Source organism: Anastrepha obliqua, chromosome 3, assembly GCF_027943255.1.
Source record: "Anastrepha obliqua isolate idAnaObli1 chromosome 3, idAnaObli1_1.0, whole genome shotgun sequence".
In the NCBI taxonomy this organism is placed as follows: domain Eukaryota; kingdom Metazoa; phylum Arthropoda; class Insecta; order Diptera; family Tephritidae; genus Anastrepha; species Anastrepha obliqua.
In genome coordinates this window covers 112218476-112236025 of record NC_072894.1, presented here as the reverse complement: position 1 = coordinate 112236025, position 17550 = coordinate 112218476, and the positions used below count along the sequence as shown (strand labels likewise).

Here is a 17550-nt window from a genome sequence, read left to right as displayed (position 1 = left end):
CAGCTGGTGATGTAACTTCCAACGCACTAACTCATTAAAAAGATGGCGCCATCAAAAACATTTGAAATGAGATCGTAAAAAGTGAGTGTACATTTAGATTTTATAGAGCGCATGTCGTGAACTTTGCAACAAAATTAAAAATGAAGTAATTTTTTGTTTTTATTTCAATTTAAAGACAGCACTTCCTTACTGGAAAAACCTTTCTTATTCGGATTTTATGGATTTGTATACACATGCATATATATTTCTGTAATAATGTTGTATTTTTCGGAAATGTACGCTTGGCATTGATGGGTTAAAAACGGAGTTTTGATAAAGTGAATGAACGCAAAGTTTAAAAAATAAATAAAATTTAAAAGCATCTGCCAATTTGTGCTGGTTTGGAGGCCCGAAGCGGCAAATGCATGTTGTCTATGTTTGTACACACACATAAGCACACACATACATACATTTATGTTGAAATGCGAACAAGCTGCAGAAATGTAAATTGGTGTGTGTTCCCTTTGAGCGAACATGGCTTGAGGTGCAAATATATAACAACATTTGCTTAAGTTTGCGTCAAAAGCAAGCAACAAGAACAACAACAATAGCATAAACATGAATAATATAAATAAAAATAAAAAAACAACAACAACTAGACTGGTCAATTTAGCATATGAAAGGGGGAGGCGAAACGAAAGGGAAAGGGCAAACGGAAGAAACAAAAAAGAAAAATTTATATACTCGTACATGGAATTGCGAAAAAAAAATTTGTGAAATCAAGGTGAGCCCTATTTCACTTATAACTTTAATAAGGTAATGCAGGCAAATTTGGCGTTAAGAGTGTTAAATTTGAAATAATTCAAATTTAAATGAACTTTGTATGCAGGAAAGCAAAAATCTATGTAGGTACTTAAGGGGTTAGGTGGGTTACAGAGGTTCAAAAAAAGGGTATTTTTACTATTTTTTATTTGATATATACAATCATATATTTTATTTAAACAATTCAGCATATCAAAGATACATATTTAAAGAGTATTTTGTGAAATTTTTATTTAACAATTCCGAAAACTCAGCCGTTGGTACCTCATCTCCCTTAACGTCTCACAAAAAAATGCTCTTGCCGTGGACAGCATAACTCATTATTGGTTCATTTAAAATCAAAAAACCAAAAATATTTCGTTAGTACATGGATAAATCTCGTTACTGGACGAAGGGAAAAAAATAAAATTTAATTTGAATTTTTGACAGACTTTGAACAAAAAAACACATTTTTTGGTCAAATTTTCGTCATGTGTTGGCTCGAAAAAATTAGTTGTAATAAAAATAAAAAAAATCCTTCGTTTAATAACTTGATAATGTTATTCCAAAGATGTGTGCAAAATTTGAACAAAATCGCTTCATAACTTTTCGAGAAATCGTGTCCACCGACTTAAAAAATCGAGTTTTGAGATAAACGCGTATACCTGCGAAACGCTGCACTGACATGGCCTGATGGGCGGAACTTCTGAAGGGTCTATCTCGTAGAATTTTACTCGGATCAATTTGAAATTTTAGGAGAATATTTGAAACATATTATACTATTTAATAAGACAAAAAACAAAAAAATCGATTTTTTGAAATTTTCAAACCCACCTAACCCCTTAATAATGGTTTTGGGAAAAATAAATCCATTATAAAGGTCGATATCAAATAATTCAATGTTTATAGTCGTTTTCAAGGTGATATTTCACACTACAAAATTCTTTTGCTGTTTTTTATTTGTTCCATTTAGTAGTGAGATACAGGGTGTTAACAAGGGATGCAAAAAGGAAATTCCGTATATTTTACAGTTTTTCTTTGATAAAGGCGAAAATGAATGCCAGGCCGCTGAAATTGTGAATGGTGTTTATGGTGCCGATACTGTAATAGGTGTAAAATTGCGCGCAGTTTTGTTTTCGTCGATTCCGTTCAGGCATTTTTGATGTAAAAGAAAATGTCGATAAAATCATAGAAATAATCGAAGTTGACCGGCAGGTTAATATTCCTTGCATCGCCCAGGAGCTAAAGATCGACCATAAAACAGTTTTAAACCATTTGCGCAAAAATTTTAACCAAAAATAATGAATTTCTCTTTCACCAAACTAATAAATATATTTGCGGCTGCCGTAGCCGGATGGGTTGGTGCATGACTATCATTAGGAAGTGCTCGAATCGAAGGGTTCGAATCTCCGTTCATGAAACACCAATACGATAGAGTTTTTCTAATAGCGGCCGCCCTGCGACAGGCAATGGCAAACCTCCGAGTGTACGAGTATTTCTGCCATGAAAAAGCTTCAAAAACCATATGCTGATCGGGGTAGGCTTAAAAGTGTAGGTCAAGGCGCATTCATTAAAGGTGGTGGTACTAGGCCAACAACAACGTTTTGTGCTTTGGAAATGTAACGGCAAAAAGTAGAGAAGAACGAAAAGACAAGTACGAACTATGTTGCATAGCCTGCATGAGGTTGAAGCTAGAAACATACGAAGATAGTGCGAATAGAACGGTTTTTCAGCATGCTGACATCCGAATGTACACGGCGAAAGAAAGCAAAAACAAATCAGCTGGTCTACCGATACGACCTTTAATGGATTCGCCTTGGAAACGCTGATCCATTACTCGAAATCATTTTTTTTTTTTAAATTTAATAAAAATAAAGTGATTAAAAAATGGATAATCAATTTTGCGCCATCTTGTATACTTATTTATATGTTGATAGTTTCCGGCTCTATTTCACGAATGACGAGATCGATATTCATTTAAAAGGTCTGCATCGTTTCTGGATTAAACGCATAACATTCTAATGATTAAACTCACAAAAAATACAAAGCAGAGTCTAATCGCAGCTCCGAGGCGGCCAATTGGCAATGCCAAGACGGATAATAACACAATTACCGTGCGCATCGTGCCTAAAAAGATAGGATATTTGATCAGCTGTGTGACACGGTTTGCCATCCAGTTGAGGCTAAAACCCTGAATTTGGATTCATATTAACAATTTTAGTTCAAAAAATGCCAGTAGTCGTATTTTTTAGCGCCAAAGAGCTGATGACACACCCTTATCTTACATGCATACTATTATGCAAACAAACTAAAAACCAATTTATGTATATGTATACGTATTTACTCATTTTTAATTTCGCAGAATACAAATAAAAATTGTTTTGTAAATGGCCAAGTAGTCTTGGTCAATGACTTTAAGTAAATATATCGAATTTCGAGTTAAGTTAAAGCGGATGCAGGCGAACACTGCTGTACGGTGTATGCAACCTGTTAAATTTTAAGTAAATATTTGTTTAAAATTATATAACATCTATTATTATCGTCAACATATACGAGTTATGTACATACATACATACATACGCACTTAAAACTATTTTTGTATGCTAATTTATAATTTTGTTGAAAAAATGTCACTCACCTGCAGATGGGTATCTCGGTGCCCTGTTTTGCCATAAGCGGAATTTTTGGTTAGATAACGGCGTATATTTCGTAAAATTTCAGCCTCTTGATCCTGTTCGTCGGGCGTTATATCCTTTGGCTCGAAGTAGACTAGCTTTGTCAGTGTACCACCAATGTCCATACCGAACCAAGGCATAGCTGTAAGTAAAAGAAATAATAATAATGTTCAAAACTTTATACGAAACTTTAATAAAATCATAATAGGTCATATTGAAAATTTCCATGTGAGAAAATATTGATACAAATTGCAATGCAAAACAATAAGAAAGTGGGAAAATTTATTATTAGTATTATGGAAATATTTGTTCATATGGAAATTCTCAATAAAGCCAAATATTTACACACAATGAAGGTTATGTAAAAATATTTGATTAATTAATGTGAGATAATTATATCAACAATCAGCGCAGGATTTAAACCATGATACACTGATAGATACAAGCTGGATAAAGGGAAAACTGAAGTAGGTTTAAGAATAATTTATTTCATCGGCATGTCAGCCATACGACTCAAGGATTATTTCAACACTAAAAAGTTCAGTTAGAAGAACAACAAACTAATATTTCACATATACTTTTTGATTTTTGAATTATTTTCCTCTTTTTGTTTAGATTTTTGAATTATTTTCCCCTAACAAAACTGTCAAAAGTGATGCTCATAGCTGAAAATTATGGTTTTGTTAATGACATTTTAACACACATTTCTATAGACATATAAATTTTATGTAAATATTACATATAGTTTTGTAAGTAGAATACCAACAACGAGTGTGACGCCCCCTATAGCAAAAATACGCATGCACCCAGCGCCAGCAACTGTCAGCTGTTTCGCGCGAAGCCTTCTCTTTCGAATGCGGTAGCTCTCGCTTCTGTAAATATATCAGTATAGCCAAGGGTTTCGTTCGTATTAAGGATGTGTTTTGTTTCCTATTTCGCCTGGAAAAGTTATTAATTTAATCCAACAAATTGTTGTTAAGCATCAAAGGAAGCTTTAAGGGGGTGGTAGGGTTTAGCGCTAAAAAAAACACTTTTTTTTTTAATTTTTTACAGAAATATGGCTTAAGATACTTTAATAAAATCAGTTGCATGTTATTGTACATCTTTTCAATAAGTTTTTAAAAAATATTAATAATAAAATATTGACAAATAAGCCCATGACAGAGTTTTTTTGGAGATATGTTTTTCGAGAGGTGCTCTGCGGTGCCAATCGGCATTCGTCGTAGAATCATCTGAAACCAAAAAAGTCGAATTTTTCAGTTAAAGTATGACGTAATGCTCCCCCCCACATGAATAAAATTTTTTTTTTTCATTTTTGTAGTTTTGGTGGCAAAAAAACGTAAAACGAGCATTTTTTGGCGAAAAATTTCGCCATATTTGTAAGTGAAAAACTACCTTAAAAAAAAAAAAAAAAAAAAAAATAACAGTGTGGGAGGGAGGTATTTTTGATTTAGAAAACGTGTGCCAAATTTGAAAAGAATCGGTTGAATAGTTTCGGAGTTGTGATTGGACCGACTTTTAAGAAGTCGTTTCGGGAAAAACGCGTTTGAAAAAATGACTCTGAAAAATTATCTATGCTCCGCATTCGAGGTAGAGTGCCTACAAGGGCTTTAACTTTGAGAGTTCTGCTCCGATCCACTTAAAATTTTGACACAACATTCTTGAAATGATTTACTATAAGATGAGTGATTTGTGTATTATGAATACACTAACGTTCTTGCGAACTCCGTTAAAGAATAAGGTAAACAAACAGTTACGCGAACCATGGAAGGACAACCTAAGACAGTGCGCCGACCCATTACGCATTGTCTGACAAGAGGTTTCCTGCTATGTATAGCATAACAGTGTTAAACCATCCGTCTTATTGGCCGGGGCTTGCGCTGTGCGACTTCTAACTTTTTTCTGATATGAAATCTGTATTAAAAGGAGCAAAACTTCAGTCCGTTGTAGCTGCGAAAGAGAAAGTGACAAGCGTACCGAAGTTGAGTTGGTAAAAGAAGACTTACTACAGCGTTGTTTCGAACAATGGAACTATTCCGTTGTATGTATGTAAGGTATATATTGAAAATAATGATAGGTATGGAAATTGATTAGTGGAAAAATAATGCACTAACTGCACTAACCTGTGCGTAATAGCTCCAAAGCGGCATCCAAATGCATTTCAACTTATGTTATTAATTATTGTATTACTTTGTGATAAATAAAAAAAATATAATAATAGTGCCAGCGTTGTTTTTTATGCAAAAAAAGTAGTTATTTACATAACTTTTGAGGCAATTACAAAAACACTTCCTTCCCAATGCGACCACTTCGAGACACAAATAAACACAAACACTTGATCGCCTGTTGAGAATGAAAGCGCGTAAACGAAAACCACTTATCAATGTATGAGAGATATCTTAGCGGCGATTATAAGGCGTAGTTGTGGGATTTTTGCACATTTGACATTGAGTGAAAAATGCACCGATTTATTATGGAAATATAATAAATGTTAAATAAAAGCAAATCGGCAATAAATAAGTAATTTAAGCATTAAAGTACTCCAATATTACTTCAATATTAGACGAACGTCATATATTTAAAACCACCAAATCATCATTGGTTTTCTCAACGAATTTTTATTAAGTTATAAACATTTCCCCTATCAAACTCCAGTAACGAATGATAAGCAGACACCAAAAAACTTTAGCACACGTTCACCGACATTTGACGACTAAACGCATTTGCCGACCGATCGAAGCAGTGTACTTGCTTTCGGCTAAATACAAACATACATACACACATATGTATGAGTATGTGGTTGTCGCGGCCCTACATAGGGGCAATGGATAGTAAATATGAACCACACGTAGGTATACATATTGCCATTTTAATAGCCAACCCGTTAGCAGGTGAAGAACTCGGTTGAAATTTACAAACGGATAGGAAAGAAATTTAGCAGGCAAACAAAGAAATTAAGTGAATATTTATATCGTATATACAGTGGCGGGCATTGAAATCTATACATCGTGGAAAATTAGCGCTTTTACTATTGATGGGAAACAACTATACAAACTCTTTTCAACAAAAAAAATTAAAACAAAAAATTGTAGAATAAAAGAACTTATGGCACCATCTATCCAAGTAAAGAGAAGGAATGATTTTTAATATATTGTATTTTAAATAACTTATGTCTAAACTGTAAGCATTCGAAAAAAAATTATACTCTCTTTTATACTTTGTCGCAAAGGCAGAGCGCATGATAATCCTTCAAAGTACGTTATTTTGTTTGAAAAATATGCTTGCTTTTCAAGTGAATACATTAAATTTAGTTCAAGTATCTCTTGATGAGTGCGGTTTTGATGAATCTTCGTTAATCCGTTAACCCTTTGCATCATTCGACGGAATAATCCGCGAACAATAGCTCTCTATTATCACCAAGATCTGCCATAAATAATTTTTTTCTTAAAGTTCTAGGAAAGGTTGGTAATGCTGTAACATTCTTTTTCATTAGAACAAACAGTAAAAGTCTTGCCTACGCAAGGTATTATGGACACAAAATATTTTGAGTACATAGAGCCGTGATGCAAAAGGTTTAATCTGCGATGGTTAACCTTTCCCTGAGTATGTATACTCTTCACAGTTTTTCTTCGGCCATCGGTTCTTCTTCATATGAAATCTTGCCATCGCTACTATAAATGTAGAATTTTGACTTCTCCGAAACAATAACCGATCAAGTTTAGTACAATTTGACATTCTCGACGAATTTTTGTAGTGTACAACGACTTTTTGGAGGGTTATGGTGCTTTCTAAACATCATCCAGAAGTCTTTGAAGGTAGGCTCCTGCGATAATTTCGGTACGAACGTTTCTTATGTATTCCAATAACTTATTTTCAGCTAAATTTGCGCTGTTCCCTGCTCTAAACACGTTTTCGTCTCTCATAATTTTTAAACATATTTTCGATGGCAAATTTTTTTGAGTGCGATTTTTGCACAAATCTCAAGGATACTCAATTCAAATCAAAATGTCGCTGTCTTCCTCTTTGTAATTATAATTAAATGCGGTTTTCGTATATTACGTCACACTTTAAAAACTATTTGCATGGAAAAGAAACCCATCATAATAAGAATGTACTATTCTGTAAATAAAATAAGTGCTATTTTCGTTACACTTTTAAATGAAAATAATCCCTTTTCAGTGTCCGCTACTGTAGCTACACTGACGAGTAATAGGTATTACATGATATCATTATTCATTTCTGCAACATTTATCTATTATCTCCTGGTTTTAATGAATGACATATTTTTATTATTTCATTTTATTGGTACAAGTTTCTCTTTCTGAAACAGGTTTGAGGACCTATTCCAACTTATCCCAACAAGTTTTGATCAGCAAGAAATACGGTCGGATAACAAAAAATTCAAATTATAGATTTATTGAAAATAGGTGGAAAGCGGTAAATACAATTCATGGCAGTCAAATTTTAAAAAAATAAAGCGTGAAAGCTCCTCAGCACAATAGGGGTATGCCCAGAGAGTGATCAGTGATCGCGATGCTCGCCTTCTTGCGAACTTGTTGACCAGTAGTGAAAAGCGTAGGGGAAGTGGGGGATACTTGATCACGAGGGATACTTGATCAAATTACAGTTTTCACTAACCTATATTATTTAAATAAATATTAGGGAGGGATACTTGATCAAATTACAGTTTTCACTAACCTATATTATTTAAATATTATTTATTTAATATTAATATTATTTATTTAAATAATATAGGGGATACTTGATCAAATTACAGTTTTCACTAACCTATATTATTTAAATATTATTTATTTAATATTAATATTATTTATTTAAATAATATAGGTTAGTGAAAACTGTAATTTGATCAAGTATCCCCCACTTCCCCTACCCATTTTGGCGCTAAGGTAGCAAAGAAGGAATACCTTCCAAAATGATTAATGATGTATGATTACGGACGAATTTTGTTGCAGCGCACGAAATGTGAGTCACTGCTGATTGAGAGTCTTCAAGGCAACCATAGATAGTCTTATAAAACCATTTTCGAGGCATTTTTATTTTTTATGTAACGTCCGAAAGTGTAAAAGACTGGTTAAAATGCCAACATTTGGTTACTTGAAGTGGCCTCTATAATACCGGAAATAAGTCCAATCGATAATTGGTGGCGCCACATTAAATCAATCACTACTTGCTTAGTATCCAAGATCGCCCGAATGGAGTGAATGAGTAATGGAAGCAAATTAAGAATGTGTGCTGGACTATCAGGTCGATAGTCTCTGCTGCTCTCTTCTCTTAATTGTGTGATATAATCTTAGCATTATATTTCATCTAAATAAATGTTGTGCTCTAGTCAGAATTTTGACCAGTTTTTATTATTAAGTTTATTATTTTTGTACTAAATTAGAGCACGTTCACTAACAAAAACTATGTATATAAATCCGATTTTAAAATTTTATAAAAATATTTTACTAATTCCGCAAACTGTTCATCCCAATTCTGTATAAAAAAAATATCGTGGATTTGTTATATGAAGAAAATACGCTACACCGTTAGGGAAAAAAAATATATAACATCAAAGAGATCTCTTAGCAACATCAAACTTGCACTGTTTTATACAAAAATTTAATAAGCTATGAAACTGCAGACCACAAAGCGTGGAGCTGTGATGAAAAATTTGTGAATTTTTTCTAATTTTTGTAGAAAAGTTCGAAACTTGGATTTATATGACTTTTGTCGAACAATTAGTTGCACTTTTATAAAAATATAATAAAAAAAAAATGAAAAAATTATTAATTAATATAAAATATAAATATATAATAAGAAAAGAAAAATTGGTAAAGCTGGAATTACAAAATAAAAAAACAAAAATATGTAAAGCTGGAGCTACAAAAAAAAGAAAAAACTATATATAATTAATTTTTATCATATAGAGAAAGAATGAAAAAAAAACGTCATTGCTATTTTTGCTCAACTGCAGCTGCCTTGATGTCACAGTGGAGAGAATACAGAAAGTACGAACAGCTATCCCGCTCTCAGTATATTTGACAGAATCAGATAATTTGTTTTATTTTTATTAAAATAATACAAATAATTGGCGCATACATTTCTGCTATTTCTCCTTTTTGTGGCGTGTGTCTTGATGTTATTCCAGAAATGGATGCTCTTCAGTTTTCGGCGAATGGTTTTTTATGTGGAGCTTTTGCTGGGCAGAAATACACTCAGAGGTTTGCCATTACCTGCCGAAGGGCGACCGTTATTAGAAAAAACTTTATCCATCATTTTGCTATTCGTCTTTTGTTTCATTATTTACATGCAATTCTTTATTGTGGCGCACACACACATTGATTGCCTAAGCAAGGCATTAGCAAGTGAATTTATCGTACTACGCCCTTCTCTTTCTTCTTTGTGCAAAATACTCTCACGGATGTTGTAATCTTGCAAACTATCATTCTTGAGATTATACAAGAAACGAGTGACGGTAACTGTTACAGTATTGCTCGTGAGTGTATGTACATATTTATAGTACGTGTAATTGAATTGCAAGTAAATTTGCACTTTGATAATCGAACATTTCAAAGGTTTCTTAAGAAAGCTAAAGTTAATTGAAAGGAACTTAGTTGGAGTGATAGCGGATACACAAATACTTATGTGTTTTGCGTTTCTGTTCAATGTGGCTTATATGAAATGTATAAAATACATATCTTATCAATGGAAAATATGTACTTGTATACATTTAGGTATTATATACAAACGTATCTATACATGTGTGAAAGCAAACAACAACATTACATAGGCACTATATTGAAGTTTCTTTACCAATACTCGTATCGACGTTAATTAAAAACATTCTCCTAAAACACAAGAGTACAACCGAAATTTTTATACCCAGCGCACATTTTAGTTATGTATAGCAAATGTTTACTACTCTTCTTGAGGGGAAACCCCGTTTTGACTGATATAAAAAATCGACTTTTTTATTGAAAAAATTGTTAGTATAACTACTCAAGATTATGTGGTAAAAATTTTAAAACGAAATTCGCATTATTTCCGATTCTATGAAGACTTAAGTGACCACCCGTCGGTTCGGCACAGTAGCGCGCGTTTTTTAAGCAAAATACATGAAAAATATGGTATGAAACAATGGCATTGTGTTTAAGCACCTCAAAAACAATATTGAAATATTATTTTATCACAATTAGGTTCATATTCTTAGGAAACATGTTGTTAATGACAAAAAAAAAATTAAAGAGAAAAATTGCAACTTCAGGAATGCCCACCAGCAACATACTCGGATGGTGATCGTCCATGGACAGCCCGCTCTAACGCCACTATTTCCGGCGGAAAAATAGTGTGCTTAAAAATATGAATTAAATAAAATTTCTGATTTCAAAAAATTCCCGAAAAACACAAAAATTTCGGCCTCCTAACCGGTTTCCCCCATTTAACTAGTTGTCATCAAGCAATTCCGATCTTTTTGCAAAACAAGTTAATCATTCTAATGAAATGGAATCCGTATAGGTACTCGAAAAACAAGTCAATAACAATTTTAATCGCGTATTTTGAAACGTAGCCGAATGGGTTGGTGCGTGATTACCATTCGGAATTCACAGAGAGAACGTTGGTTCGAATCTCGTTGAAACCAAAATTAATAAAAACATTTTTCTAATAGCGGTCGCCCCTCGGCAGGCAATGGCGAACCTCCGAGTGTATTTCTGCCATGAAAAATCTCCTCATAAAAATATCCGCCGTTCGGAGTCGGCTTGAAACAGTAGGTCCCTCCATTTGTGGAACAACATCAAGACGCGCACCACTAATAGGAGGAGGAGCTCGGCCAAACACCCAAAAAGGGTGTACGCGCCAATTATATATATATATTTTTTGAAATGCTAGATATTCACACAGTAAAGGTGCATATACAATATTATTGGTGCCATAACCATAAGCAGCTGGTATTTACATACATTGCCATTTATTTGCCTATTTCGTAAGTGCAGAAATTAAAGAAAAGATAACTACACGAGCGGTGAAGAGGAACTTAGTCATTTATTCATTAATATAAAGGTATTATATAGCAGATTGCAGCAAATCAACAATCAGCTGGCTATGGTTAAGGCGAAAAAATCGAAATTTAATCGGTCTATATAATTACGGTTATAACTAGGGCATTATGGCATGTCACCTCTAATCGATTACAGTGTTGTTCATAGATTGATTCGATCAGCTGATTTATGTGATTAAGGTTATGGCAACTCTAAATGGACCTTTATCTCTAAATACAATTGGATAAGTGGTTATGAGACAAATTACCCAATGCCAAAATTAATTATTGCCAAAAAGATCCGCGTAAGATCATTGCTTACGTATTAAGGGGTGCCCGTAGCCGAATGGCTCGGTGTGTGGCTACCATTCCAATTGATAGAACAAGTATTTTGTAATGGCGGTCACCCCTTGGCAGACAATGGCAAATCTCCGAGTGTATTTCTGGCATGAAAAGCCTCTCATAAAAAAACCGTCTGCGTGACGGCGTGACAGACGGTTGTTACGCGGATTAGTTTACAGCGGATTTTTTTTATTGAATAGTTTTGTTAGGCAATAAATACGGATATTAGCTGCATTGCTATTTATTAATTTTATTTATCATTTAAATTATTTATTATTTAATATTATAAAAAAAAATCTCAAATTGCAATTTCTCAAACTACTCCGAAATATCAAAACAATTATTGTAATTTCGAACGTGTTAGTACAAAGTAGCATTGCATCCAGAATTTCTTGTCCTTTATTTTGATTATTTTTAAAGTTTGATGACTTTTCATTCACAATAGGTATTAGCTGCAGTATTATAATCTACAATTTTCCGCATCCGCTTAAATTATGGATTTTAAGTCTAGTAATTGATCCGGATTAGTTGCACCTAATTCCGAATTAAGTCGTTAATTCCGTTTAATATCATCGTCTGTCTACGCTATCAGACGCCTCTCTCGCAGATTCATTTGCTTCCTTGTTTCTCGATACTCTGCCTGATAATGATTTTTACTGCCTACTGTGGTTATCTCTAGAATACTCTTGCCAACCCGTTTCGCGCAAGTCGGCCGTTGAAACAAACACGTTTTTCCAACATTTTCTTGCCTTAAATCAAAGCGGAGATCGAATTCGGTACCTACAACTTCTTCTTCTTTCTGAAATGGTGCTTCAACCACCTAAGCGAGTTTACCGGCGAAGTTTTCTATTAAAAACTTCAAGGACCCAGACAAGCAATGGAGCGCGAAAAGATCAGATTAAGGGGGAAGTCTACTGTGACAAGGGAAAAAACCGGCTTATTTTCCGGATTTTATTTCTAACAAAATATTTCTCGTACATAAAATCTATTTAAACTCTTATCTTTATTATATATTTAAGTTTTTGAAAAAAAAATTTTAAGTCAAAATATTCAAAATGGCCGCTGTGGCACTTCTGCAAGCGCAGGTCCGCTTTTCTTAGGTGCCTAAACGGTGTACATGAAATCTTACGTTTCGGTGATCTAAAACAAAAAAACAAAATATTGTTATCATATACATAGTATTGACTCTCGTCTGACGTAGGATTATGTCGATAAAAAATTTTGGTGTTGAAAAAAAAATTCTTGAAATTTTTTTCTTTTTTTTTGCCTAAAATTGATGTTACTATTGTTTATAACAATTTAACAAATAACGATATCAAAAAAATCCTATGTCAGACGAGAGACACTATTACAGAGAATATATAATTAAATTTTTAAGCTGATTCATTTATCAGAACTCGAGATATCGTGTACACCGTATAGAAAAGCGGACCTGCGCTTGCAGAAGTGCCACAGCGGCCATTTTGAATATTTTGACTTAAAATTTTTTTTTTCAAAAACTTAAATATATAATAAAGATAGGAGTTTAAATAGATTTTATGTACGAGAAATATTTTGTTAGAAATAAAATCCGGAAAATAAGCCTGTTTTTTCCCTTGTCACAGTAGACTTCCCCCTTAAAGATTCCCATCACTCAAAATCTGTGTCTTTTTTTATTTAGTAAAATTGGAAGATTAATTTTGGACCACCTTTTATTTATTTTTTATGACAGGCCTCTTCTTTAATTCGTTAATAGCTATTTCATGGAGTCATTACTTATATCTCTAAAAGGATAAGTAAAGTAAAATTTGGGTATTTTTTTTCTTTTAATGAAAGCACAAACAGACTTTTTATCATCTTTTTATCGTCGTTTATAAAAGCAGTCAAATAAACAAAATTATAATTACCTTCTTAATTTGCGTGTACTATAGACTTTGATTGCAAAGTTATAAATGTTTATACAAAGAGCTGTTGAAGTTTTAATTATTTACTTTATCTATTTTTTAATCTTTATATATTTTAATAAAACTCACACATACATACGTATATATACGCCTTCTTTTCTAAAGAATTTGAGAAACTCCCTCCGGCGGCGGAATGTGAAAATGCGATCATAAAAGCTAAACGAAATGGGGAGAAATTTTCAGTTTTGCAAAACTGAATGAGCTGCTCCGAAAGTTGCAACTTATTTAAAAGCATGTTTTAGGATAGGTAGGGATACAGAAAAAGTATTCACCCTGTATCAAAAAAAAAAAAAGATCTCTAACGTTATGAAAAATAATCCGCTAAAACGAATGACGTGCTTAGTTTTTTCAACATTCCTTGGGCACCCTGGTCTGGCCAAAAAAGTCAGACTTTTTCGACTTTTGACGTGAAAAAATTATTTCTATTACGGCTTATGACTTGAGCTTCCAGGTAGCTTCCCAAAATTTAATTTTCTATCCCTTTAAAAAGGGATTCTCGCACAGGACAAATAGGCCAGATCCGGGAGCGAAACAGAAGACTTTAAAAAAAGTGTCCAACGGAGAGTTAATGCATTTATTTATATTTGGTGTTTTTTCAAGAATTTTTAAATATTTTTTTCTTAGGATTATTCAGGAAGTGGTAATTTTTCTAAAATTAAAATGATTAAAATTGTAGGTTTGAATTTAAAATAGTTTTTAAAATGGCAAACAGGTTTAAAATCAAATTTCTTAAGGTGGCGCAAAATTAATCACCATATTGGAAGGTTTATAATTTTTGTAAATGCCGCTGTACGTCAATCATATTTGACACTTTTGAACTAAACAACTGCGGTATACAAACATACAAGCAATGGAGCATGTAAAGGTCAAAGTAAAGATTTCCAGCACTCAAAATCATTTTGTTTTATTTATTTAGTAAAACAGTTACTCAAAAACAAAATTGGATGATTAATTTTGCGCCACCATGTATAAGTAGCAAAGTGGAATTTTTTAGTTTTTTTTTTCAAAATTTGTACATACTCATTAGAAAGATCGATCCTCCTTCCACTAAAACAGAGATATTATTATTTCTATTACGTAATGCTCTGTTACGAGATATGTATATAGATTTACATATATATAAGATTCTCGATAAAATTTCTCAAATTCAGACAATTTTCGCAAACGAAGTTATACAGTTGCCTCATCTTTGGATACTAGGTCGGGAAATAGTTTCTAGTGCGCCACCAGACTAGAAAAACCATTTGTTTTCCGGTTTCCATTGAACTTTGTTACTTTGGCCCTTTCGGTCATATCATTTATAACAATTTTTTTTTCATTATTGCACCCGTGCGTATATAATTTTCATTATTTATCCATCGAATTAATTTATACAAGCATTTTTCTATGGCATTACCATAAAATTCTCTATTAGTCAATTCCGAATAATGACTTGATTGCCGCTCTTACTACACTTATTTCGTAGTAGCCCTTGGAAAAAGTGTAATTCAAAAAATGATGTAGCATCCAAGGTAGGTACGTTGAGCAAAGGTACATTGAAATATCAAATTCGATAAGCAAAAATTGATAGTTTAGAGTAATTTAAACAGACCAAATAAATACAAGTAGAAAAAATCAATGGATCGAGTTTTCAGAAACTTACGCGCAAATGTGATGCGCAAGATGAGATCACTTGCAATATCAGTCGCAAGTCATAGGAGGTTAACAATTTTAAGAAACGTTGAAAATTACAGAAGAAACAATTAAGAAGGCACGACAATTGGCATTTCCTAAGTCGAATGCAAAATGTGCATTGATCGACTTACTTATACTTTTGGCGTTAAAACACCAAACTTAGCCACTCCAAAAGGCTACTACAACAAGTACCAACGTGGCTGATAATCCTTACAGAACGAATTTCCTGAAGGCCGTCCAAAAAGGGTTGTTGTGCCAGAAACAATCGATGCTGTGGGTCAATTGACAATGCAAGATCGTCATGTGGCATATCGCGAGATAGAGGCATCCTGGGGAGATCAGCTTATATTTAATACTGCATGAAAAAGATCTGACAATTGCTCAAAAAAGAACGCGTGTCGATGCTGAAGAAATTTAATCGCGGTGGTTCAAAGCACTCCCATGGTGACAGGTGACGCATTTTAGATCTATGCATATGAGTCGGAAACAAAATAGCAATCGACAATGTCCAAATACGAGCTTAATCCAAGAAAAGTTGTTCGTGAAGAAGCACCTCAAAGCCTGTTTTTTTTTTCGAAAAATCTGGTCATGTCGCAACTGTAACTATAGTAACTAGAGAGTGAGACAACCATTTCCTTGCCAGAAGTTTTTTGGAGAATTGAGGAAATTTAACCACCGATGACGAATCATCCCTACACCTCTCAAGTATCGGCTCACAAGAGAATTTTTGAGCACTCAACAGATCGAATTATTGGGTCATCAGTCTTACATCCCTAATTGATATTTACTGATTTCTTTTTGTTTCCGAACAACAAAAATAAAATGCGTGGTGAACGTCTGAAGAAACTGTTAATGGTTTTAAAAACCTCGTTCTAGAATAATCCACTTCCGAGTGGCAAAAGTGCTTCGAAGGAATCACTTCTTGAGTTAATTTGGGTGGTTTGCACAAGATCCATGCACAAAATTCGCCACAATGTGGACAGAAAGATTTTTAATTTCAACGATCGCTAAAGAATTGACTGAATTGCGCAAGCGCGGCCCCCCTAACTTCAGTAATTCGAACGACACATGGAAGAGGAACATTCCATAGCGGCGAATATTTGCATTTGAATTTAGGCATTATAGCAAGCACAGTACACCCTGTTTGATGTGATGATTATTTAGACCGACTTAAATTATAATAACTCTAACTAATTGCCAACTGTTGTTCGTTCGTGAATTTCATCGTAAATCGTGAATGACGTTTTAAGATCTCCAGATTATCAAAAAATTACCGTATTTAGATACAAATGTGTTGTGTACCTATTTAAGAGCCCTATATAATTTGCGCAATTTTGTATGGAACGTAGATAGCAAATCAACTTACAGCTGAATAGAAAATTATAAACAAAAATCGCAATAGAGTGGAAAATTTCACTAAACAAAAGCCTAATCTCGTTAAGCAAATCAAAACTTCCGCATAAGCAATGATTTACATAGGCTTGCGATTAAATAATCATTTGTACACACGCATGTAAGTGCTCTTGATGCATGCTGCCGCTAGTGCAAATGATCACACGATCCGTGTTGTCAATTCAAATTCTAAATGCAGCCAGCATCTTTCGGAATATTTATATTATTTTGTAGCGAACGCCGAATTGGTGCCTTATCAGTGAATGCAACCTTTGCTCAGCGGGGAAAGTTTTTGGTGGCTGCGGCGGCATTGGCTACAGTGAAGCGTGCCATGCAGTGTACGCATGTAATTCGAAATTTATTGATAAGCAAAGTGAAATTTGTACTATCGTTTAATTAATAATACAAAACAATGTAGTAAGTACAGAATAGCGACCTTCCAGTGCTGAAAGGGCGCGTTGAGTAGTGAATGAATTTTTAAAGAAAGAATTTTTTTGGATTTTTTGGGAGAGGCGAGTATTTCTCTTAATTAAGAGGTGGGTATTTCTCTTAATTAACTACGTAATGTAAGGGTACAAAGAAAATAAAAAAAGGTTCTTGACCTTCAGTGCGTGATTATGGTTAGATGCTACTTTTTTTAAGAGTACAATTAAAGGTTGATTTATTTTTAGTTACCCCTTGTATAATAAGTATTTACTGCACTTTT

The 17550-nt window shown here is 33.6% G+C and overlaps 1 protein-coding gene across 4 annotated transcripts in view; it reads right to left on the bottom strand.

Moving 5' to 3' along the window:
• Window positions 1-17550, bottom strand: part of LOC129240277 (pantothenate kinase 3) — a 49687-nt gene that overhangs the window by 11170 nt on the left and 20967 nt on the right. For 3 of the 4 annotated variants that reach the window (XM_054875973.1, XM_054875974.1, XM_054875972.1), the window contains exon 2: window positions 3419-3597. In XM_054875973.1, the coding sequence (XP_054731948.1) occupies window positions 3419-3597 (179 nt within the window). Of the gene's footprint in view, window positions 1-3418; window positions 3598-5578; window positions 6172-17550 lie in introns of those variants that run through there. The other variant, XM_054875975.1, reaches the window with a different exon arrangement.